At 45.2% G+C, this 25,782-nt stretch overlaps 1 protein-coding gene across 1 annotated transcript in view; it reads right to left on the bottom strand.

The window, feature by feature from the left end:
• LOC126263555 (breast cancer anti-estrogen resistance protein 3 homolog) overlaps positions 1-25,782 on the bottom strand; it is a 1,210,178-nt gene that overhangs the window by 112,701 nt on the left and 1,071,695 nt on the right. The window contains exon 6 of the mRNA XM_049960647.1: positions 18,642-18,905. Within this exon, the coding sequence (XP_049816604.1) occupies positions 18,642-18,905 (264 nt within the window). The remainder of the gene's footprint in view (positions 1-18,641; positions 18,906-25,782) is intronic.

Consider the following 25,782-nt stretch of genomic DNA (forward strand, 5'->3'; position numbering starts at 1 on the left):
CGGCAAAAGCAGGATATTTTGCTGTTGCACAATGCACGACCACATGTCACTCAAAAAGCGATCACAAAACTCGGATGGACAACACTGAAACATCCGCCTTACAGTTCTGACCTGGCTCCATGTGACTATAATCTCTTTGGGTAACTGAAAGACTCTCTTCGTGGAACAAGGTTTGAAGATGATGACTCCCTTGTGCGCGCTGCCAAGCAGTGGCTCCAACAGGTCCAACCGTGCGGGTATACAGGCGCTGGTTCCAAGATGGCGCAAGGCAGTTGAGAGGGATGGAAATTATGAGGAGAAATGAAAATAATGTTCCTAAAGGATGTACCTACACACTGTAAAACTTTCAAACATGTAGAATAAAAGATGGATTTAAAAAAAAAATAGTGTGAATTTCTTTTGGAGTGATCCCCGTACTTAATGAGTAGTTATGACTGCATTTTGAGCTTTTCTACATGGTTAATAATTATATGAAATACTCTAAATACGTTTTTTTGCAACATGAAACTGGGACCACTTGAGCGGGTGATCGTTTTAGTGGCTTGCAATGGACATCTTCGGTAAGGTCTGACTGTGAAAATTATCGTAGGTTTCAGGAACAGTCTTTCATAAGGACGCACGAATTACTACTGCTAGCCTTCCTCTGTCAGCATCCCTGCAACACTCTAGGAAAGGGGTCGATAAAACAACATGAAATGGCGAAAAACACACTGCCGTAATCAGCCATATGATAACACATGTAATCCACGAAATGGCACCATGTTCGGCATTGTTTCGATTCGCCTGTTTCCGCTCGATGACCAGCATATCAAGAGTGCTTTATGTAAATTAGCCGGCAATTGAAAAAGAAATTTGCATCAGTGCCGGCTGCGGCAGCAGCAGCATCAGCAGCGCTCTCGTCAGCGGTGATGCGACGCCCGTCGCAGTGTTGGCACAGAGAGTGCCACTCCAATGATGAATTGATCGGCGCCGCGCTCTCTAAAACAGCCCGGGGCGGACGCGTGTCAGGGCAGCGAAGCGAGCAATGCTTCAAACGGCAGCTTTCACAGCCGCCGGCAGCGCAAACTCTGAATGCGCGCTCCGGACGCCTATCTCACCTTGCGCCCTCTGGCTCCGATTGCCGCCATTATTCGCGCCTTTCGTACGGCAGTTCCTCTTGGTACAAACGGCCTGCCATCTCATGTAACCCTTTGAAGCGGTTTTAAACGATGACATCGCGTGTACGTTCGTTCGTCACGTTTATAGCGCTAACCCAAACCCTGCATGCATCGGTTTCCTCTAGGCGACAGCACACTAGTACATCTACGACGCTACAGAAAACCAGTTCCAGGATTCAAACCTTTCACTGCTAATTTTTTTCGGTGTGAAAAGACATTATTTTAATGAATATCATCGTCAGAAATAACAATATGAAAAAAATACACACGTCAAAGAAGTTTTGCATCACCTCGGTTCCAGAGTTGCGGAACCTGTACAGAAAATTGGAAGAGAGATCAACATAAACATCATTTCCGCCCTTTTTATTGCTCATGAAAACGACACATTGCATGTTGTACCATCATACAGGAGACCTTCAGAGGTAGTGGTCCAGATTGCTGTACACACCGGTAATTCTAATAACCAGTAACACGCCCTCTTGCTTTGATGCATGCCTGTATTCGTCGTGGCTTACTATCCACAAGTTCATCAAGGCACTGTTGGTCCAGATTGTCCCACTCCTCAACGGCGATTTGGCGTAGATCCCTCAGTATGGTTGGTGGGTCACGTCGTCCATAAACAGGTCTTTTCAATCTATCCAAGGCGTGTTCGACAGGGTTCATGTCTGGAGAACATGCAGGCCACTCTAGTCGAGCGATGTCGTTATTCTTAAGTAAGTAATTCACAACATGTGCACGATGGGGGCGCGAATAGTCGCCCGTGAAGACGAATTCCTCGCCAATATCCTTCTTATATACACTCCTGGAAATGGAAAAAAGAACACATTGACACCGGTGTGTCAGACCCAACATACTTGCTCCGGACACTGCGAGAGGGCTGTACAAGCAATGATCACACGCACGGCACAGCGGACACACCAGGAACCGCGGTGTTGGCCGTCGAATGGCGCTAGCTGCGCAGCATTTGTGCACCGCCGCCGTCAGTGTCAGCCAGTTTGCCGTGGCATACGGAGCTCCATCGCAGTCTTTAACACTGGTAGCATGCCGCGACAGCGTGGACGTGAACCGTATGTGCAGTTGACGGACTTTGAGCGAGGGCGTATAGTGGGCATGCGGGAGGCCGGGTGGACGTACCGCCGAATTGCTCAACACGTGGTGCGTGAGGTCTCCACAGTACATCGATGTTGTCGCCAGTGGTCGGCGGAAGGTGCACGTGCCCGTCGACCTGGGACCGGACCGCAGCGACGCACGGATGCACGCCAAGACCGTAGGATCCTACGCAGTGCCGTAGGGGACCGCACCGCCACTTCCCAGCAAATTAGGGACACTGTTGCTCCTGGGGTATCGGCGAGGACCATTCGCAACCGTCTCCATGAAGCTGGGCTACGGTCCCGCACACCGTTAGGCCGTCTTCCGCTCACGCCCCAACATCGTGCAGCCCGCCTCCAGTGGTGTCGCGACAGGCGTGAATGGAGGGACGAATGGAGACGTGTCGTCTTCAGCGATGAGAGTCGCTTCTGCCTTGGTGCCAATGATGGTCGTATGCGTGTTTGGCGCCGTGCAGGTGAGCGCCACAATCAGGACTGCATACGACCGAGGCACACAGGGCCAACACCCGGCATCATGGTGTGGGGAGCGATCTCCTACACCGGCCGTACACCACTGGTGATCGTCGAGGGGACACTGAATAGTGCATGGTACATCCAAACCGTCATCGAACCCATCGTTCTACCATTCCTAGACCGGCAAGGGAACTTGCTGTTCCAACAGGACAATGCACGTCCGCATGTATCCCGTGCCACCCAACGTGCTCTAGAGGGTGTAAGTCAACTACCCTGGCCAGCAAGATCTCCGGATCTGTCCCCCATTGAGCATGTTTGGGACTGGATGAAGCGTCGTCTCACGCGGTCTGCACGTCCAGCACGAACGCTGGTCCAACTGAGGCGCCAGGTGGAAATGGCATGGCAAGCCGTTCCACAGGACTACATCCAGCATCTCTACGATCGTCTCCATGGGAGAATAGCAGCCTGCATTGCTGCGAAAGGTGGATATACACTGTACTAGTGCCGACATTGTGCATGCTCTGTTGCCTGTGTCTATGTGCCTGTGGTTCTGTCAGTGTTATCATGTGATGTATCTGACCCCAGGAATGTGTCAATAAAGTTTCCCCTTCCTGGGACAATGAATTCACGGTGTTCTTATTTCAATTTCCAGGAGTGTAGTTGCACTATCGGCCGGAGGATGGCATTCACGTGTCGTACAGTCGTTACGGCGCCTTCCATGACCACCAACGGCGTACGTCGGCCCCACATAATGCCACCCCAAAACAGCAGGGAACATCCATTTTGCTGCACTCGCTGGACAGTGTGTCTAAGGCGTTCAGCCTGACCGAGTTGCCTCCAAACACGTCTCCCACAATTCTCTGGTTGAAAGCATATGTGACACTCATCGGTGAAAAGAACGTGATGCCAGTTCTGAGTGGTCCATTCGGCATGTTGTTGGGCCCATCTGTATCGCGCTGCGTGGTGTCGTGGTTGCAAAGATGGACCTCCTCATGGACGTCGAGAGTGCAGTTGCGCATCATGCGGCCTATTGCGCACAGTTTGAGTCGTAACACGACGTCCTGTGGCTGCACGAAAAGCATTATTCAACATGGTGGCGTGGTGTCAGGGTTCCTCCGAACCATAATCCGTAGGTAGCCGTCATCCACTGTAGTAGCCCTTGGGCGGCCTGTGCGAGGCGTGTCATCGACAGTTCCTGTCTCTCTGTATCTCCTCCATGTCTGAACAACATCGCTTTTGTTCACTCCGAGACGCCTGGACACTTTTGAGACCCCATCCTGGCACAAATCAACAATGCGGACGTGATCGAACCGCGGTATTGACCGTCTAGGCATGGTTGAACTAAAGACAACATGAGCCGTGTACCTCCTTCCAGGTGGAATGACTGGAACTGACGGGCTGTCGGACTCCCCTCTGTCTAATAGGCGCTGCTCATGCATGGATGTTTACATCTTTTGGCGGGTTTAGTGACATCTCTGAACAGTCAAAGGGATTGTGTCTGTGATACAATATCCACAGTCAACATCTGTCTTCAGGAGTTCTGGGAACCGAGGTGATGCAAAACTTTTTTTGATGTGTGTATTTCCCACCAAATCGTTTCTCATCAGAGGGAGGGGGTGAGACATACAGGATTATTCATAAGTACCTCCAGAGTTTCAGACGATGTTTACGCAAAAACTGCAAGACATACAGAAAATAGACACATATCAGCGGATGTTGCATCCCTCCAAGGCTTTAACTCACATTAAAGGTGCTTAATACTGACATCGTTTGTTACTCCGAAAATGTCAATACATGCCTGCAGCTCGCTATGCATATCTGTTCCCTGGGTTGCATACATGCAGGCGCGAACCGATTCGATGCGCGACAGTGCAGAGGGGATGATTTGCCTACATGTTCTGATATGCTCGCCTCTTGGTGCATCTGCACGACGGTCTGTACTACGAGTTGGACCTTCGAGAGGTGCTGTACTCGTATCTCTGTGTACAAAAGGAAAAGTCCTGACCGATTTACTCATCACTGCCTAGCCCAAACCGCTAAGGATACGCACATGAAACTTGGAGAGGGTGTTGATCTGAATATGAGATTTTTCGAAATCCAGCCTTAAGGGTGTGAAATAGGGGATGAAAAGTTTCTGGATATATGTCACTATTAAAACAATTTTGAAGCTAGAACTACAAAATTTGGCATTTGGGTTTTTGGTCAGAAATAAATAAATAAATACGGGTTTCAGCAGTTGTGGAAATTTAACCAGTAAGGGGGGAGAAATAATGGGTGATTATTAAAGAACTATTAAAGCAATTTAAAGCTATATCTATGAAAATTGGTATTTGACTTCTCGGTTAGAAATAAAAAAAAGTACGTGGTTCCAGCGTTTCTGGAAATTGAATCCGCAAGTGAATGGAAATATGTGGTGAAATAGAGGCTGGAATGTTTTATGAAAATATTGCAATTACGAAATCATTTTTAATGCTAAATCTATGAAAACTGCTATTTGCCTTCTGAGGAAACACGTCTTAGGGGATGAAAGTTTCTATAGAAATATCACCACAACAAGTCAAAAGGCAAGATTAACAAAGACCTCCGACTCCAGCTACCAGAAACGCTTTTTGGTCAGAAGCATATGTGTAAAAGACCATTCTTCTACGACCTTAACTGGTGCGAAAGGTTTATAAGACGTTGCAGTTTCTGTACAAAGCACAAATTCTATTAAAGAAAAAAATATGTGCAGAGCATGCAGTGTACGCGAGCGAAGCAGCGGGCGCTAAGCTAGTCCACCGATAGGTGTCATTTTTCTGTAGCCCTTGTAGTTTCCGTGCAGTCGTTTTATGAAACCCCGGAGGTACTTATGAGTAACCCTGTATGTGTCCCACTGGCATTTTGACGAGAGGACTATATTTTCCTGTGACCATGACTTGAATGAGCATCCTGTATCTTCATTTGTGATAAATATTTTCAGAAAAGCACTTGGATCCTATTTGTGATTGCAAGTGTTTGACATTTCGGTAGATTGTTCCAGGTGACAAGCTGTTTATCATTACACTGAAACTCGAGTGTCTCATGAGGCAGTCTCATCGAGCATTGTACTTTTAGTACGGTGTGAAACAGTTCTCCGACAAAACTGTTTGATATTTGTTTTAGTTGCCTTCTTTCTCTTAGCACATCCTGCGCACCTTCTTGTTTTACGTTCAGCAGATGATCCCGCCATTCACCACAGATTGGTACGCAGCGCATGGGCGTTCAGCAGCTCTCTTTCTTTTGACAATCGCGTCTTTCTTAACCAATGCAATCGTTTGCTCTTCAAGTGCGATATGAAAATAAATCAATTGCTTATCTTTTTGGCGAGATATGTCGCATGTAGAGGGTTAAGAATGAAACTTCAAGACAGCACAACCAACAGGTGCAATCTCTAATTACAAGAAATGTGCAAACCATTAGCAGGCTTACCCTTCACAATTGGGACATTGAAACATAGCGATAACATGCAGAAAATCCGTACTCGCCCTCTGATAACCTATCACATGACACACACAGCCCGACGACACTGAAAGGTAAACTCAGTAATCTTTTGTTTTCGAAAGACAATTACGTTAAATATCGTGATGTAAGATCATTTTCTAACCAGGTGGAATCGTCAGAACATTGGAAAATATGGAATTTTTACATATACATCACACCTAATGATTTCCGAACTATCGAAGAATTATTTATTTCGATCCGTTCATAATTGAGGAGGAAAGAGCTTGTTAACTGGGGAGGGTGGGAGGATAGGTCGTTTGTTGTAATGCAACAGAACAACTGTTTAATTTATTGCATATAAACAAGTGGTTGCATTTATTTTCAGACTTTGTGTGGTTGGGGTTTGCAGTCATGTTAAATTTCTTCGAGGACATCATGGTTCCTTTTAACAGCAAATACTATTTGCTCATAAAATTCAATATGGATTCCATTTTCGGCCTTGTGGCTATTATCAAAAGGACTACTATAAAAATTTAGTACTTCAGGACACGTCAACCCTTTAGAAAGATCTGGCATGTATTTAAGTCATCAGAAAGTCCATAGGCCAAGTCTTTAATTGAAAGACTGCATTTACATTAGACAAGAACGAGATTGTGCATATAATGAAAGTGGCGTAATTATATACAATTTTGTCGTTTTTGTCCCCTTTTGCGTAAAAAAAGAGATTCAACCACAACACATGTTCACAGTATTAACGACAACCAACTGGTTCTCTGCAATTAATGGAAGGAGATGAGTTATTTCCTGTCAGTACCATACTACCATTTTTCCTCATCCCGAAAGAAACGTTTCGTCCTTATTAACCGACATTTTAAAAAGCAAGAGAGAAATTAATAACCCAATGACAACTGTAATGAGATTGTGTGTTTAATGGAGTGGACGTCGGTTGCAGGAGCTTCGAAAACAAAATTTCGAGTTGGTATTTGAGTGTTTACGTGACCAACCAGAAGCGGTAATGGGAAATCGGTTTCCAGACCTACACCTCCATCTACATCTATAGCAACCTTGCCGGGTGTCGTATAGGGTGCTTCTGATATCGTTATCATGTCCCATCGTCCATGCTCCATTCATGAATGATGGAAGGGAAGAACAGCTGTCTGTAAACCCCGCATGAGCTCTGATTCCTGATTTTCGCGTCTTGGTCACTTCGTGAACCGTGTGTGGCAAGTTTTAATATGTCGCCCGCCTCTTGTTGGAACGTTAGCTCTCATAATTTGAACAGTAAACCTCTCTGTGGTGCACTACGCCTGCCTTGTAGCGCCTGTAATCGGAGTTTGGATGAGCATCTCCGTGAAGCACTCGCGCTTCACCTACGGTCCCGTGACGAAACGCGCCGCTCCCAGTTGGCTCTTTTCTATCTTTGCAATTAAACCAACCTCGTGAGGAATCCAGACTGATGAACAGTGGTCAAGAAAAGCACGAGTGAGTGTTTCGTAAGCCACTTCTTTCGAGAATGGATTACATTTTCTTACCATTCCCCCAATGGATCTCAGCACGCCATTTGTATTTCCTACACTTAACTTTTATATGGTCTCTCCACTGTTTGTCGTACAGTATAATTAGGTCTTTTACGGTTGTTTCTTTTTCGAATCACTTATTATCAATCGGATCTCTTCGCTTGTTTATGTACAATCCGTCACATTTCCTTGCGTTCAGCGTCAACTGACGGCCTCTCCACCAATCATCGTTTCTCTGCAGTTCTTCCTGCAATTTCGCTGCCATCTGTCTATGCACTACATCATTGTCTGCGAACAGCATGATGGAGCTTCCGAGGTTATCCACTAGATCGTTTATATACTGCAACAAGTAAAAAAGTAAAGGCGGTTTCTTTATGAAACTTTTTATTGGGGAAACAGCACTGGACAAAAATAACTTTACTAAATATTGTGCCTCAACCCGGATGCACTTGGTGCATCACTGACCAAGCTTCCTTGTTCGGTCACGGGTGAATCTTGTGGCGTCGTGCACATACTCTCTTGTACCGCCTCCAGAATCTCGTCGCCCGACGAAAACTTGGACTGACACAGGTGCTGCTTCATCGGACCAAGAAGGTGAAATTCACTTGGCGCTACGTCGGGACTGTACGTAATTATACGCTATGCTATCGTCGTCGTCCTTGTTCCGTCCTAACGTAAAGAGCTGGCACGTAGTTCAGGAACGTTAGAGTAGAGAGGGCTGTGAAGAAGACGTCAGCCAATAGTACGCTGACCGAGCCCTCTTTAGGACGACACCGAGACGGCAGCAGTCTCTAGGCGAAGAGAATATACGACGGGCGTATGAAACGTCCGTGCAAAAATAAAAACTACTTACATGTTTGGGGTAAACCTTTTCTATTTTTTGACATAATCTCCTTTTAGATGATGATGATGTTGCTGTTGTTTGGTTCGTGGGGCGCTCAACTACGCGGTTATCAGCGCCCGTACAAATTCCCAACCTTTGCTCAATCCAACTTCGCCACTTTCATGAATGATGATGAAATGATGAGGACAACACAAACATCCAGTCATCTCGAGGCAGATGAAAATCCCTGACCCCGCCGGGAATCGAACCCGGGACCCCGTGCTCGGGAAGCGAGGACGCGACCGCGAGACCACGAGCTGCGGACCTCCTTTTAGACTTATACACACCGTCCAACGCTGTTCTAATTTGTTGATCCCTTTTGAATAATATGATTTGTCCAAATCTGCAAAATAGCTATTAGTTGCTGCAATCACCTCCTCGTTTGAATAAAATCTTTGTCCCGCCAGCCATTTCTTCAGATTGGGAAACAAATAGCAGTCCGAGGGAGCCAAGTCTGGTGAATGCGGAGGGGGGGGGGGGATGTGAAACGTGTTGCAATCCTATTTCCATTAATTTTGCGAATAATATGCACCTGCAATAATTTTACTCTTTTCCAGATAGTCGACGAGGATTATCCCTTGTGAATCCCAAAAGACAGTCGCCGTAACCTTTCCGGCCGATGGAATGGTCTTCGCCTTTTTTGGTGCAGATTCTCCCTTGGTAACCCATAGTTTAGATTGTTTAGTCTCAGGAGTATACTAATGTATCCATGTTTCATCCATAGTGACGAAACGACGCATAAAATCCTTCGGATTCTTCCTGAATAGCTGCAAACCATCCTTGCTACACTTCACACGATTCCATTTTTGGGTCAAGCGTGAGCAGTCGCGAATAACTTCTTGTGGATAGCTTTCTCATGTCCAAAGTTTATGCATAATATTATGTACCCATTCATTCGAGATGCCCACAGCTCTAGCAATCACACGCACCTTAACTCTTCTGTCATCCATCACCATATCATGAATTTTATCAATATCTGGAATCGTAACCTGCACACGGCGTCCAGAACGTTCAGCATTACTTGTGCCCATATGGCCACTCCGAAAATTTTGAAACCACTTAAACTGTTCTAATCGAAGGTGTAGAGTCACCGTAATCTTTATCAAGCTTCTCTTTAGTGTCCTGAGGCGTTTTGCCTTTCATAAAGTAATGTTTAATCACCACAAGAAATTCTTTTTCGTCCATTTTTTGACAATCACTCGACTTCCTTGACTCACACGAATGCCAAACACAAAGAAATAGACCAATATGGCTGAAACTTGGTGTGCGTTCTTTCCAAAGATGCTACTAACTAAACATGACCTCGATACGCGCCGGTGGTGCCATCTCTCGGACTTTGTACGGACTTTTCAAACGCCCCTCGTAGACGCCGCTACGCCTGGCCTCAGCCCAGTTGAAGGCTAGCCGTTCTACGAACGCTACAGTAGCGACTTATGGGCCGTATTGTTTCACTTGTATTAGAAATAGTATATACTGAAGAGATTGCTTATGTTTCATGTCGCCCTTCCCTTGCGGCATCTCACTATAAATTTCTCAAAGTTAAGTATTGGCATTTATCGTACTGTAATAAAAATTCGTTAATACGGTTTGCACCAATAGAAAACGAAATATTGACGTCGCTGGGATAGCACGCAAGGGGAACTTGTCACCCTCAATAGCACTGGACACTTTTGATAAAGCTAAGCAGTTTAAATACCTGGTACTCACAGCACCCACTGAAATGACAGTTCTTATGGAATTGAATAGAGATTAATAGCAGACAAAAGAGCCTCTTTTGCATTTAAAAAATAATTTAAAAAAAAACTACTCTGCTCAAGGCTCTTAACTAGTATCAGAAAATTAACGATTTACAGAACACTTACAAGATCACTGCTTGTACAGTGACGGAAAAAAATCGACACACCAAGGAGTTGTGCGATGTAAACGAGAGGTGGTACGCCTGTTACTACGGCTGAAAGATGACGTCTACATAAATTTCACACCAATCGCATAAGAGTGGTAGTAGTAGCACCAATACGTGAATTCTGTAACGGTTGACAACCTCAGTTACCGTTGAGATTGGACATGGTGAGTTGATGTTAGTCAAGAATGCCTGTAAGGCACGTCGCACTACTGAGAGGGAAGACCATGGTGTTCGGCGTATGGCTCTGGCGCATCGTACTGCATCTGCAGCACCAATTTGAACAGCAGTTGGCACCACAGTGACACAATGAACTGTTACAAATCGGTTACTTCAAGGACAGCTCTGTACCGTGCCTTCTTCTAACCGCAAACCACCGCCATTTGTGACTTCAGTGGTCTCAAGCGAGAGCTCATTGGATTGGTTGGTTGGTTGGTTGATTTGCGGGAGGGGACTATGCAGTGAGGTCATCGGTCCAATCGGATTAGGATGGAGAAGGAAGTCGGCCGTGCCCTTCCAAAGGAATTATCCCGGCATTTGCCTGAAGCGATTTAGGGAAATCACGGAAAACCTAAATCAGGATGGCCGGGCGCGGGTTTGAATCTTCGTCCTCCTTAATGCGAGGCCAGTGTACTAACCACTGGGGCATCTCGCTCGGTAGAGCTCACTGGAGGGGAGAATGGATACCTGTTGTGTTTTCTCATGAAAGATGCTTCTGCCTCGGTGCCAGTGATGGCAGGGCAGTTGAAGGCCTGCAACCAACTCATATGCCTGCTAGACACATTGGACGTACACCTAGTGTAATCTGAGATGTGATTTCGTATGAAAAGAGGAGCACTCTCGTAGTTATCTTACACACCACGACTGCAAATCTGTACTTCTTTCTGTGGATTTGATCTGTTGCGCTGCCACTCATCAACAGGATTCCAGGCGGTGTTTTCCAACAAGACAACGCTCGCCCAAATACCGCTGTTGAAACTCAACGTGCTCTACAGAGAGTCGACATGTTGCCCTGGTCTGCTCGGCCACCAGTCGAAGAGAGCACATATGAGACATCAGTGGACGAGAATTGTGGAGTCATCCACAAACAACTGCCCCTGTATAGACCGATCGAGTGCACCAGGCATGGAACTCTGTCCCACAAACTGACATACGGGACATAATGAAACACAAAGCAGGGACGTTTATATGCTTGCAGTCAACATTCTGGCCGTTATGTCGGTTATTAACGTACAAGCCACTTACATTTGCAATGGCTTATATCGCGTTTGCATTAACCTATGATCCTGCAACGTTAATCTCTGAACTATCTTACCTAGACGAATATATTCTCGAAATTTCATTACTCTACGTTAGTTATTTTTTGGTGCTGCAATTTTTTCGCGTCAATGTAAACGTCTTAGAAACTTGCGAAGAATCATTGGCCCAAACTGTAAAACAGGAACATAGAAAGGGAGGTACAGTCATGAGGTGTATACTATTTATGCAGATCCATCTACTAGAAAAACACTAGAAGAATAGTGAAATCATCTGGATTGAGATGGGCGGAGCGTGTGGCACGGATGATGATATGTTGTTGTTGTGGTCTTCAGTCCTGAGACTGGTTTGATGCAGCTCTCCATGCTACTGTATCCTGTGCAAGCTTCTTCATCTCCCAGTACCTACTGCAACCTACATCCTTCTGAATCTGCTTAGTGTATTGATCTCTTGGTCTCCCTCTACGATTTTTACCCTCCACGCTGCCCTCCAATGCTAAATTTGTGATCCCTTGATGCCTCAAAACATGTCCTACCAACCGATCCCTTCTTCTAGTCAAGTTGTGCCACAAACTTCTCTTCTCCCCAATCCTATTCAATACCTCCTCATTAGTTACGTGATCTACCCACCTTATCTTCAGCATTCTTCTGTAGCACCACATTTCGAAAGCTTCTATTCTCTTCTTGTCCAAACTGGTTATCGTCCATGTTTCACTTCCATACATGGCTACACCCCATACAAATACTTTCAGAAACGACTTCCTGACACTTAAATCTATACTCGATGTTAACAAATTTCTCTTCTTCAGAAACGATTTCCTTGCCATTGCCAGTCTACATTTTATATCCTCTCTACTTCGACCATCATCAGTTATTTTACTCCCTAAATAGCAAAACTCCTTTACTACTTTAAGTGTCTCATTTCATAATCTAATCCCCTCAGCATCACCCGATTTAATTTGACTACATTCCATTATCCTCGTTTTGCTTTTGTTGATGTTCATCTTATATCCTCCTTTCAAGACACTGTCCATTCCGTTCAACTGCTCTTCCAAGTCCTTTGCTGTCTCTGACAGAATTACAATGTCATCGGCGAACCTCAAAGTTTTTACTTCTTCTCCATGAATTTTAATACCTACTCCGAATTTTTCTTTTGTTTCCTTTACTGCTTGCTCAATATACAGATTGAATAACATCGGGGAGAGGCTACAACCCTGTCTCACTCCTTTCCCAACCACTGCTTCCCTTTCATGCCCCTCGACTCTTATAACTGCCATCTGGTTTCTGTACAAATTGTAAATAGCCTTTCGCTCCCTGTATTTTACCCCTGCCACCTTCAGAATTTGAAAGAGAGTATTCCAGTTAACGTTGTCAAAAGCTTTCTCTAAGTCTACAAATGCTAGAAACGTAGGTTTGCCTTTTCTTAATATTTCTTCTAAGATAAGTCGTAAGATAAGTATTGCCTCACGTGTTCCAACATTTCTACGGAATCCAAACTGATCTTCCCCGAGGTCCGCTTCTACCAGTTTTTCCATTCGTCTGTAAAGAATTCGCATTAGTATTTTGCAGCTGTGACTTATTAAACTGATAGTTCGGTAATTTTCACATCTGTCAACACCTGCTTTCTTTGGGATTGGAATTATTATATTCTTCTTGAAGTCTGAGGGTATTTCGCCTGTCTCACACATCTTGCTCACCAGATGGTAGAGTTTTGTCATGACTGGCTCTCCCAAGGCCATCAGTAGTTCTAATGGAATGTTGTCTACTCCGGGGGCCTTGTTTCGACTCAGGTCTTTCAGTGCTCTGTCAAACTCTTCACGCAGTATCTTATCTCCCATTTCATCTTCATCTACATCCTCTTCCATTTCTAAAAGGATATTTTTGTGGGGACTCAGTTAACCGGACCTCAGTTATACGCATTCAGGATAATCTGGATTATCAACCTCGAGCAAACACACCGATAAGCCAAAACATCATTGGCACTGCCCATCGCGACGTTGACTGCCGCCTGGTGGCTTTGTGGGCAACTGACGCGGTGACAAAAGTGTGTAAGCGGAGCAAACCGCATGGGGGATCACCCTAGCGAAGATAGGGGCTGCAAATGGGGAAATCCATTGAGATAAACGACTTTGACAAGGAGCAGATTATTACTACGCAAACCCTATGAATATCTGAAAAACGGAGAGGCTGGTCGAATGTTCACATGCTACTGTCGTGAGCACCTACAGAAAGATGTAGGAGGACAGTGAAACTACTTCTAGGCGCTAAATGATTGGACGTCCACGACTGTTCGAAGGCTTTTCTGCTCAGCAAAGCAGGACAGATGGTGATCTGTGACATCTCTGCCGTAAGAGCACAATGGTGGTCCACGCACTAGTGTTTCGGAGCACACTATTCACCGTGTACTGTCGAACATGGTGCTCCGCACCATACCACACCTACTTTGTTCACATGTTGACCCAACGACATTGTCAGTTACGATTGCAGTGGGCATGGGATCATCGGGATTCGACTGTCGATCAATGGAAACGGCCCTTCGGGTGAATCACTAGGTCGATGGTCGTCTTCACAAACGCCGTCATCGAGGTGAACGGCGGCTCGAAACGTGTACCGTGCCACAGACACAGGCTGGTGGGAGCAGTATTATGCTACGGGGGATTTTCTCCTATGTTTGCATGGGGCCTATGTTAGTAATCGAAGACACGCTAACAGCTGCGAACCATCTGCATTCCTTCATACCTGATGGCTTTCCCGACGGCGCTTTCATCTTTCAGCAATGTAATTGTCCGTCTCTCGAAGCGAGAACCGTGCTACAGTGGTTTGAGGAGCACCATAATGAACTCATGTTGTCTCGGCGACCTAATTTGCCTGATGTAAGTCCTATGGAACCCACCTGGGTCGCCATCACCACGTATGCAAATCAGCGGCCCGTTATTTTCGCGGATTGCGTGATCTGGTGCGTAGACATCTAATGTCACATACTTCCACAAGTGTAGGATCCCTGATATGCAGAATAGGTGATGTATTTCGTTCCGAAGATGGACAAACAAGCTATCATGCGGGTGGCCATAATGTTTTGGCTCATCGTTATATCTCTGCACTGTCTAATCTGTGCCCCACCCGCCGGCGCTCCGCGCGGCGATCGAACACCACGAATTGCAAACAGATGAAACAGAAGAAAACGTAGATGCAGAAAATTATGCAGGACCATTTCGCACGGAAGCGTTTGAAACCCTGGTTTCAAATGGTTCGAAAAACAAACAGTATGTGATTCCGCGAGTTTACGACAATTAAATGTAGCAGCAATGAAGAGAAAATTTTTTTAATGTCAAATGACAATTACAAAATACAGGGTTATTACAAATGATTGAAGCGATTTCACAGCTCTACAAAAACTTTATTATTTGAGATATTTTCACAATGCTTTGCACACACATACAAAAACTCAAAAAAGTTTTTTTAGGCATTCACAAATGATCGATATGTGCCCCTTTAGTGATTCGGCAGACATCAAGCGGATAATCAAGTTCCTCCCACACTCGGCGCAGCATGTCCCCATCAATGAGTTCGAAAGCATTGTTGATGCTAGCTCGCAGTTCTGGCACGTTTCTTGGTAGAGGAGGTTTAAACACTGAATCTTTCACATAACCCCACAGAAAGAAATCGCATGGGGTTAAGTCGGGAGAGCGTGGAGGCCATGACATGAATTGCTGATCATGATCTTCACCACGACCGATCCATCGGTTTTCCAATCTCCTGTTTAAGAAATGCCGAACATCACGATGGAAGTGCGGTGGAGCACCATCCTGTTGAAAGATGAAGCCGACGCTGTCGGTCTCCAGTTGTGGCATGAGCCAATTTTCCAGCATGTCCAGATACACGTGTCCTGTAACGTTTTTTTCGCAGAAGAAAAAGGGGCCGTAAACTTTAAACCGTGAGATTGCAGAAAACACGTTAACTTTTGGTGAATTGCGAATTTGCTGCACGAATGCGTGAGGATTCTCTACCGCCCAGATTCGCACATTGTGTCTGTTCACTTCACCATTAAGAGAAAATATTGCTTCATCACTGAAAACAAGTTTCGCGCTGAACGCATCCTTTTTCCATGACCTGTTGCAACCGCGCCGAAAATTCAAAGCGTTTGACTTTGTGATCGGGTGTCAGGGCTTGTAGCAATTGTAAACGGTAAGGCTTCTGCTTTAGCCTTTTCCGTAAGATTTTCCAAACCGTCGGCTGTGGTACGTTTAGCTCCCTGCTTGCTTTATTCGTCGAAATCCGCGGGCTACGCGTGAAACTTGCCCGCACGCGTTCAACCGTTTCTTCGCTCACTGCAGGCCGACCCGTTGATTTCCCCTTACAGAGGCATCCAGAAGCTTTAAACTGCGCATACCATCGCCGAATGGAGTTAGCAGTTGGTGGATCTTTGTTGAACTTCGTCCTGAAGTGTCGTTGCACTGTTATGACTGACTGATGTGAGTGCATTTCAAGCACGACATACGCTTTCTCGGCTCCTGTCGCCATTTTGTCTCACTGCGCTCTCGAACGCTCTGGCGGCAGAAACCTGAAGTGCGGCTTCAGCCGAACAAAACTTTATGAGTTTTTCTACGTATCTGTAGTGTGTCGTGACCATATGTCAATGAATGGAGCTATAGTGAATTTATGGAATCGCTTCAATCATTTGTAATAGCCCTGTATCTTAAACAAAATTAAACTACAGTGACTGTCCTATGTGACTTTTGTTAGGTAGTTCACGATTAAGGGTGCAGTAGTTTAGTAATTTAATAAAATACACTGAAGCGCCAAAGAAACTGTAATAGGCATGCGTACTGAAATACAGAGACATGTAAACAGGCAGAATACGGCGCCGCGGTTGCCAACGCCTATGTAAGAAACAAGTGTGTGGCGCACTTGTTCAAATGGCTCTGAGGTCATCAGACCCCTAGAACTTAGAACTACTGAAACCTAACTAACCTAAGGACATCACACACACCCATGCCCGGGGCAGGATTCGAACCTGCGACCGTAGCGGTCGCGCGGTTCCAGACTGTAGCGCCTAGAACCATTCGGCCACCCCGGCCGGCGGACGCACTTGTTAGATCGGTTACTGCTGCTGCAATGGCAGGTTACCAAGATTTAAGTGACTTTCAAATGTTCAAATGTGTGTGAATTCCTAAGAGACCAAACTGCTGAGGTCATCGCTCCCTAGATACGCTACATAAAATAACTTACGCTAAGAACAATACACACACCCATAACCGAGGAAGGATTCGAACTTCCTGCGGGAGGGGCCGCGCAATCGGTGACACCGCACCTGAAACCGCGCGGCCACTCCACACGGCTAAGTTTGAACGTTGTGTTATAATCGGCGAACGATCGATGGGACACAGTATCTTGGAAATAATGATAAAGTGGGGATTTTGCCGTACGACCATTTCAGGAGTATACCGTGAATATCAGGACTCAGGTAAAACTTCGAATTTCCGACATCGGTGCGGCCGGGAAAGATGCTGCGAGAACGGGTTCAACGACGACTGGAGAGAATCGTTCAAAGTGACAGATATGCAACCCTTCCGTAAATTGCTGCAGATTTCAGTGCTGGGACATCATCAAGTGTCAGTGTGCAAACCATTTGATGAAACATTATCGACATCGGATTCGGAGCCGAAGGGCCACTCGTGTGCGCTTGATGAGTGCACGACACAAAGCTTTACGCCTCGCCTGTGCCCGTCAACACCAACACTGGACTGATGATGACTGGAAACACGTTGCCTGGTCGGACGAGTCTCGTTTCAAATTGTATCGAGCGGATGCACGTGTATGGGTATGGAGACAACCTCATGAATCCATGGACCCTGCATTTCAGGAGGGGACTGTTCAAGATGATGGAGCCTGCGTAATGGTGTGTGGCGTGTGCACTTGGAGTGATAAGGGACTCCTCATACGTCTAGGTACGACTCTGACAGGTGACACGTACGTAAGCATCATGTCTGATCACCTGCATCCATTCATGTCCATTATGCATTCCGACGGACTTGGGCAATTCCAGCAGGAGAATATGACAACCCAAACGTCCACAATTCCTGCAGAGTGCCTCCAGGAGCACTCTCAGTTTAAACACTTCTGGTGGCCACCAAACTCGGCAGATATGAATGTTACTGAGCATATCTGGGGTGCATTGCAAAGTGCTGTTCAGAAGAAATGTGCTCCCCCACGTAGTCATGGACAACACTGCTGGATTCATGGTGTCAATTCGCTCCGGCACTACTTCAGACATTAGTCGAGTCCATGACATGTCGTATAGCGGCACTTGTGCGTATTCGCGGGGGCTCAACACGATATTAGGCAGGTGTAGCAGTTTCTTTGGCTCTTCAGTGTGTGTACTTGTGTACGAAAAGGTGTCTCTAATCTCTTAAAAACATTGATTTTTGTTAATTTTAATAAATGTAATTCTTTTTTCTTGCTTGAATAAACTCCTAACGTTATGTATTAACTCTAGAAAGATATGCATATGACAAAATATCCAAAAGATATCCATACGAGGGCGACGCAGTTTTTTCTTGAGTTAGTAACACAAAAATCACTTTTGTTAATAGTTCAATTGTCTGGATTTTCGATTAACCGAACGGCTTACGACAGTAATTAGCCTGGTTAATCGAGTTTCCACAGTAATTGGAAATCCACGGATGGGGGTGGGGGGTGGGGGAGGAAGAGGAAGGGATCGATGGAGAACGAAATGAATAGATGGAATCGTGGAAGACCTTCTGGAAATGGGCTGTAAGGGAGGGGAAGCTAGAGCGTTGGATCGTGATATTTGGCGGAGAACTGTTGAAGGTTCCAAAGTTCACAATGAACTGTAGGGCCACAGAAGAAGAACAAGAAATCCACGCAGTGGCAGTGCGGCACGCACCTTGTTGATGACGAAGTGCAGCGGCTGCCCCTTGCAGCGGCAGGAGAGCACGTAGTTGCCGGGCTGGGAGGAGCAGTCGCGCACCAGGAAGTCGCCGTCGCGCTGCACGATGTCCTCGGCGCGCTGGCGCGGGATGGCGCCGTGGTACCAGGCGTGAGAGCGCAGGTCGCGCGCGTCCAGCGACAGCTCCCACTCCAGCGCCTTGCGCAGCTCGCCCGGCACCTCGCCAGCGCCGGGCGACGACCCGGGGCTCGACACGCCCTCCTGCGGCACACGGCAGGCGGGGCCGGTGGAGATTTGGCTCTAAGCACTATGGGACTTGACATCTGAGGTCATCAGTCCCCTAGACTTAGAACTACTTAAACCTAAGGACATCACACACAGCCATGCCCGAGGCAGGATTCGAACCTGCGACCGTAGCAGCAGCGCGGTTCCGGACTGAAGCGCCTAGAAACGCTCGGCCACCGCGGCCGGTAATGTAGATTTCCATTACTGTAGTAGTCGATACAAATATTTAGAGTAGCTCTCGATATCAGCTTACATCTGCATTATGCGGTACATGTTATCACTACGGACAGGAAAATTTGACGAAAATGATAACGCGAAACTGACGATTTTTAACGAACTATCGGCGAATTTTACAAAATATTGCGATATTTGTCATTTTCGCGTATAAAAAAATGTTATGAACCTGAGAACGGCTGCTCTCCATTTTCGTAAGTGCTAGTTGTTGAATGTTGAACTTCCATTTGATTCTAATTTCCTCGGCGCTAAAATAAATGTTCATTTCCTTCTAACTATCATGTCATGTCAAAACTAACCCCGGATTTGACAAAAAACAAACAACACCGAAATTGGGAAAAAAACACAGGAAAAGGAAAAAAACACGGAAATTTGAGAAAAACACCGAATTTAACAAGAAAAATTCAGCGAGAGTGGCATAAAAAAACACCGAACTGCGTAAAAAACATCGAACTGCGTAAAAGCACCGAATTGCGTGAAAAACCGAATTGCGCGAATTTGGCAAAAAAGGTAACACGAAATTTGGCAAAAAGTAACACGGAATTTGGCCAAAAACAACCTCGAATGTGGCAAAAAGGAATAACTTCGAGTTTGGTAAAGATAACTCCGAATTCGGTAAATGAACTCCATATTTGGCGAAAAATAAAACGAAGAAGAGAATAATTACGAAACTGACCAAAAAACAAAATTGGTAAAAAAGCAAAATTGTCAAAAAAGCCGAAATTGGCAAAAAAGAGCCAAAATTGGCAAAAAAGCCAAAATTGGCAAAAAAGAGCCAAAATTGGCAAAAAAGAGCCAAAATTGGCAAAAAAGAGCCAAAATTGGCAAAAAAGCCAAAATCGGCAAAAAAAACAAAATTGGCAAAAAACCAAAATTGGCAAAAAACCAAGAGTGGCAAAAAACCAAGAGTGGCAAAAAATCAAGAGTGGCAAAAAAATCAAGAGTGGCAAAAAATCAAGAGTGGCAAAAAATCAAGAGTGGCAAAAAATCAAGAGTGACAAAAAATCAAGAGTGACAAAAAAGCAAGAGTGACAAAAAAGCAAGAGTGACCAAAAAGCAAGAGTGACCAAAAAGCAAGAGTGACCAAAAAGCAAAAGCGACGAAAAATACCGTAATTAGAAAAATACTCCGAAACTGGCAGTGTCATCGAAATTGGCAAAATTACAAAAACTGGCAAAAAACAAGGCATTTGACAAAAAATTACACAGATTTGGCAAAAGTGTAAACAGTATTCGGCGAGAAAGGTAACACTGAATCTGGCAAAAAAAGGTAACACAGACTCTGGCAAAACATAACATCGAGGCAGTTCATAAAATAGAACTATTTTTTCTTTCCTCTCATTATCATATGTAAGCAAGTGCGGCTCATAGTTAAAGGCTCTCGGTCATAGTCGCCCCAGAAGTTATATTAAAATACACTCCTGGAAATGGAAAAAAGAACACATTGACACCGGTGTGTCAGACCCACCATACTTGCTCCGGACACTGCGAGAGGGCTGTACAAGCAATGATCACACGCACGGCACAGCGGACACACCAGGAACCGCGGTGTTGGCCGTCGAATGGCGCTAGCTGCGCAGCATTTGTGCACCGCCGCCGTCAGTGTCAGCCAGTTTGCCGTGGCATACGGAGTTCCATCGCAGTCTTTAACACTGGTAGCATACCGCGACAGCGTGGACGTGAACCGTATGTGCAGTTGACGGACTTTGAGCGAGGGCGTATAGTGGGCATGCGGGAGGCCGGGTGGACGTACCGCCGAATTGCTCAACACGTGGGGCGTGAGGTCTCCACAGTACATCGATGTTGTCGCCAGTGGTCGGCGGAAGGTGCACATGCCCGTCGACCTGGGACCGGACCGCAGCGACGCACGGATGCACGCCAAGACCGTAGGATCCTACGCAGTGCCGTAGGGGACCGCACCGCCACTTCCCAGCAAATTAGGGACACTGTTGCTCCTGGGGTATCGGCGAGGACCATTCGCAACCGTCTCCATGAAGCTGGCTACGGTCCCGCACACCGTTAGGCCGTCTTCCGCTCACGCCCCAACATCGTGCAGCCCGCCTCCAGTGGTGTCGCGACAGGCGTGAATGGAGGGACGAATGGAGACGTGTCGTCTTCAGCGATGAGAGTCGCTTCTGCCTTGGTGCCAATGACGGTCGTATGCGTGTTTGGCGCCGTGCAGGCGAGCAGGACTGCATACGACCGAGGCACACAGGGCCAACACCCGGCATCATGGTGTGGGGAGCGATCTCCTACACTGGCCGTACACCACTGGTGATCGTCGAGGGGACACTGAATAGTGCACGGTACATCCAAACCGTCATCGAACCCATCGTTCTACCATTCCTAGACCGGCAAGGGAACTTGCTGTTCCAACAGGACAATGCACGTCCGCATGTATCCCGTGCCACCCAACGTGCTCTAGGAGGTGTAAGTCAACTACCCTGGCCAGCAAGATCTCCGGATCTGTCCCCCATTGAGCATGTTTGGGACTGGATGAAGCGTCGTCTCACGCGGTCTGCACGTCCAGCACGAACGCTGGTCCAACTGAGGCGCCAGGTGGAAATGGCATGGCAAGCCGTTCCACAGGACTACATCCAGCATCTCTACGATCGTCTCCATGGGAGAATAGCAGCCTGCATTGCTGCGAAAGGTGGATATACACTGTACTAGTGCCGACATTGTGCATGCTCTGTTGCCTGTGTCTATGTGCCTGTGGTTCTGTCAGTGTGATCATGTGATGTATCTGACCCCAGGAATGTGTCAATAAAGTTTCCCCTTCCTGGGACAATGAATTCACGGTGTTCTTATTTCAATTTCCAGGAGTGTATCATGTCATATCAAAACTAGCCCCGGATTTGACAAAAAACAAACGACACCGAAATTGGAAAAAATAACACAGGAAAAGAAAAAAAAACACGGAAATTTGAGAAAAACACCGAATTTAACAAGAAAAATTCAGCGAGAGTGGCATAAAAAACACCGAATCTCGTAAAAAACACCGAACTGCGTAAAAAACACCGAACTGCGTAAAAAACACAAAACTGCGTAAAAAACACCGAACTGCGTGAAAAACACAAAACTGCGTAAAAAACACCGAATTGCGTGAAAAACACCGAATTGCGCGAATTTGACAAAAAAGGTAACACGAAATTTGGCAAAAAGTAACACAGAATTTGGCCAAAAACAACCTCGAATGTGGCAAAAAGGAATAACTTCGAGTTTGGTAAAGATAACTCCGAATTCGGTAAATGAACTCCACATTTGACGAAAAATAAAACAAAGAAGAGGATAATTACGAAACTGACAAAAAAACAAAATTGGCAAAAAAGCAAAATTGACAAAAAAAGCCAAAATTGGCAAAAAAGCCAAAATTGGCAAAAAAGCCAAAATTGGCAAAAAAGCCAAAATTGGCAAAAAAGCCAAAATCGGCAAAAAAGCCAAAATTGGCAAAAAAAGCCAAAATTGGCAAAAAAGCCAAAATCGGCAAAAAAGCCAAAATCGGCAAAAAAACCAAAATCGGCAAAAAACCAAAATCGGCAAAAAACCAAAATCGGCAAAAAACCAAAATTGTCAAAAAACCAAAATTGGCAAAAAACAAAATTGGTAAAAAATCAAAATTGGCAAAAAAACCAAAATTGTTAAAAAAAAACAAAATTGGCAAAAAACAAAATGGACAAAAAACCAAAATGGCAAAAAAACCAAAATGGCAAGAAACCAAAATGGCAAAAAACCAAGAGTGACAAAAAATCCAGAGTGACCAAAAAGGAAAAGTGACAAAAAAGGAAAAGTGACAAAAAAGCAAAAGTGACAAAAAAAGCAAAATTGACGAAAAATACCGTAATTAGAAAAATACTCCGAAACTGGCAGTGTAATCGAAATTGGCAAAATTACGAAAACTGGCAAAAAACAAGGCATTTGACAAAAAATTACACAGATTCGGCAAAACTGGTAACAGTATTCGGCGAGAAAGGTAACACTGAATCTGGCAAAAAAAGGTAACACAGACTGGCAAAACATAACATCGAGGCAGTTCATAAAATAGAACTATTTTTTCTTTTCTCTCATTATCATATGTAAGCAAGTGCGGCTCATAGTTAAAGGCTCTCGGTCATAGTCGCCCCAGAAGTTATATTAAAATATATGTCTCAATATATGTAAATTGAAGGGGGATGACTGCTATCAACTGCAGGGAGACATTAAGCAGAATCAACGAATCCAAAGAAGAGCGGCGCGTTTCGTTACATGATTATTTGGTAAGCGTGATAGCGTTACGGAGATGTTTAGCAAACTCAAGTGGCAGACTCTGCAACAGAGGCGCTCTGCATCGCGGTGTAGCTTGCTGTCCAGGTTTCGAGAGGGTTCGTTTCTGGATGAGGTATCGAATATATTGCTTCCCCCTACTTATACCTCCCGAGGAGATCACGAATGTAAAATTAGAGAGATTCGAGCGCGCACGGAGGCTTTCCGGCAGTCGTTCTTCCCGCGAACCATACGCGACTGGAACAGGAAAGCCAGGTAATGACAGTGGCACGTAAAGTGCCCTCCGTCACACACCGTTGGGTGGCTAGCGGAGTATAAATGTAGATGTAAATGTAGACGAGCAAAAATGTGTACCAGACCGGGAATAGAACCAGGGATCTACTTACTAGGCAGGTGCGATAACCACTGCGCCTTCCGTGACAGTGGGTTACAGCATTTAAATTGTGAGGGCACATTTTGAAAGTTTCCCGTACGCATTTAGATAATGATAGTCAGGTTTCTGAAACCGTTGATATCGAGTAATGTTTTTGGAGGATGTAGTAGCTAGTCTAGGGCTGCACTTTGAAATGCTGATTGTCCTCATGCAGCAGAGAATCGGGCTATGGCTTCTACAGAATGGGCCGCCCAGAAGCTCTGTTCCTTCTGCCAAATGATGGTCAACCAACTCCCAAATGATTTTCGTACCTTCCCTATCGAATCGCTGCCTCTGTACATCTTTATGATGTTTTGATGCGTCATGTTTAATATTAATGTATCGATAGTGTTGAAGATAGTATTTTGGATCTGGCATTGACAATCCTATCTGCTATAGGAGAGGCACGCGAAGTCTGTATATGTCTCTTTAGAGGATCTAGAATATTGCCACGTAAATGGCTCCAGCTTGTGAGAGTTTCAAGAATGGTTAAACTTAGAGGAAATACATGACGAAGAAATATCCGCTATTTAGCAGTAGTGTGGCCTAGACGGAACGGGGAGGGGGGATATAGGTGCGAATGCAGTGTACAGTTACTACAAATTATGCAGATATGGATGGTATCCGTTCTTTCGGACATTAGTGAAAATAAGCACGCTAAACATGTCCCATTACCTTTAGTTGCAAAGTATTTCCTCACTCGTTGACGGCGTTTTCGGAATAAAATCCTATTAAGTTTAGCCACGTTTGCCACTGACATCACATTTATACTTACCACTACTACAACAGACTCTAATACGTAATAGATCACCGTAACAGCCATTTGACATCCGCTGCAGGGCTAAAGCCACCTGCGATCTTCAGTTGCTACTGCTTATTTTCGATTGTCTTCTACCTATCTACCTTCCATTACTTTGTGTTCCCAGTCTTCTGTTATTACTTGGAAGCCTGAAAATACTTCCTTTCGCCATCTGCATTCCAGCCTACTTCAAACTTTTCCCAGCGCTATCATAGTTAGATCTCACATTCTCGGCTATTCCCTACTCATTTATTTGCATTGCTATGTGTCCCAGTCACCTGCAACGTGCTTCCCTCCATTAATCGCTGAGTCACCCACAGACTTTGAATGGTCGTCGTGTTGAAAGACCACGTCTCACTGTCATGAGTAAAAACTGCTACTACGAACTATTTGTAAATGTTCAGTTTCAAAAACCATAAAAGCTGAATTTTGAAAATTATTCAGTTTACCAAGAGCTCACAATGATTTTTCCAGAATGCACTTTTCACTCTGCGGCGGAATGTGCGCTGATATAAAACTTCCAGGCACATTGAGACTGTGAGGAATGATCGTGAGTCGTGCTGGGGTAGCTGAGTCGGCAGAACTCTTGCCCGAGAAAGGCAAAGGTCCCAACTTCGAGTCACGGTACTGCCCACAGTTTTAATTAGCCAGAAAGTTTCAGTAAGACAATTTTTACTTTTCTATTTACTTCCTTTGCTATCCAATCTGTGCTAGCAGTTATTAGTCGTCAACAATAATACATTTTATAAGCACATATTTTTCTGATTGAAAAACTGTTAGAGTAAATTTCAGGGTTCCAAGACCAGTTTCCCTGAGTGACAGAATATTTTCAGATATTATAACTCGAGGGAAAGTAAAATTTCTTGAACCTCGAAAAGCAAACACACGCAAAAAGATTTTCGTAAACCAGAATTGGTATTATTTTAGTGAAAGGTCGGCGACTAGGAATAGTTATCGGAAGAACTCTTAAGAATTATCGATTGTCATGTGCAATGGTGAACACCAAATCAAACACAAAAAATTGTTAGATAAAAGCAGAACCAAGCACCCCATTTCTTGATTTAGTGAAAAACGGGGAAATATCATTAGTTTCAGTTGCCTGAACATTGACTAAGCTTTATTAATCATTTGGCACTTTAAAAATGG

The sequence above is a fragment of the Schistocerca nitens genome, chromosome 6 (assembly GCF_023898315.1).
Source record: "Schistocerca nitens isolate TAMUIC-IGC-003100 chromosome 6, iqSchNite1.1, whole genome shotgun sequence".
NCBI lineage: Eukaryota > Metazoa > Arthropoda > Insecta > Orthoptera > Acrididae > Schistocerca > Schistocerca nitens.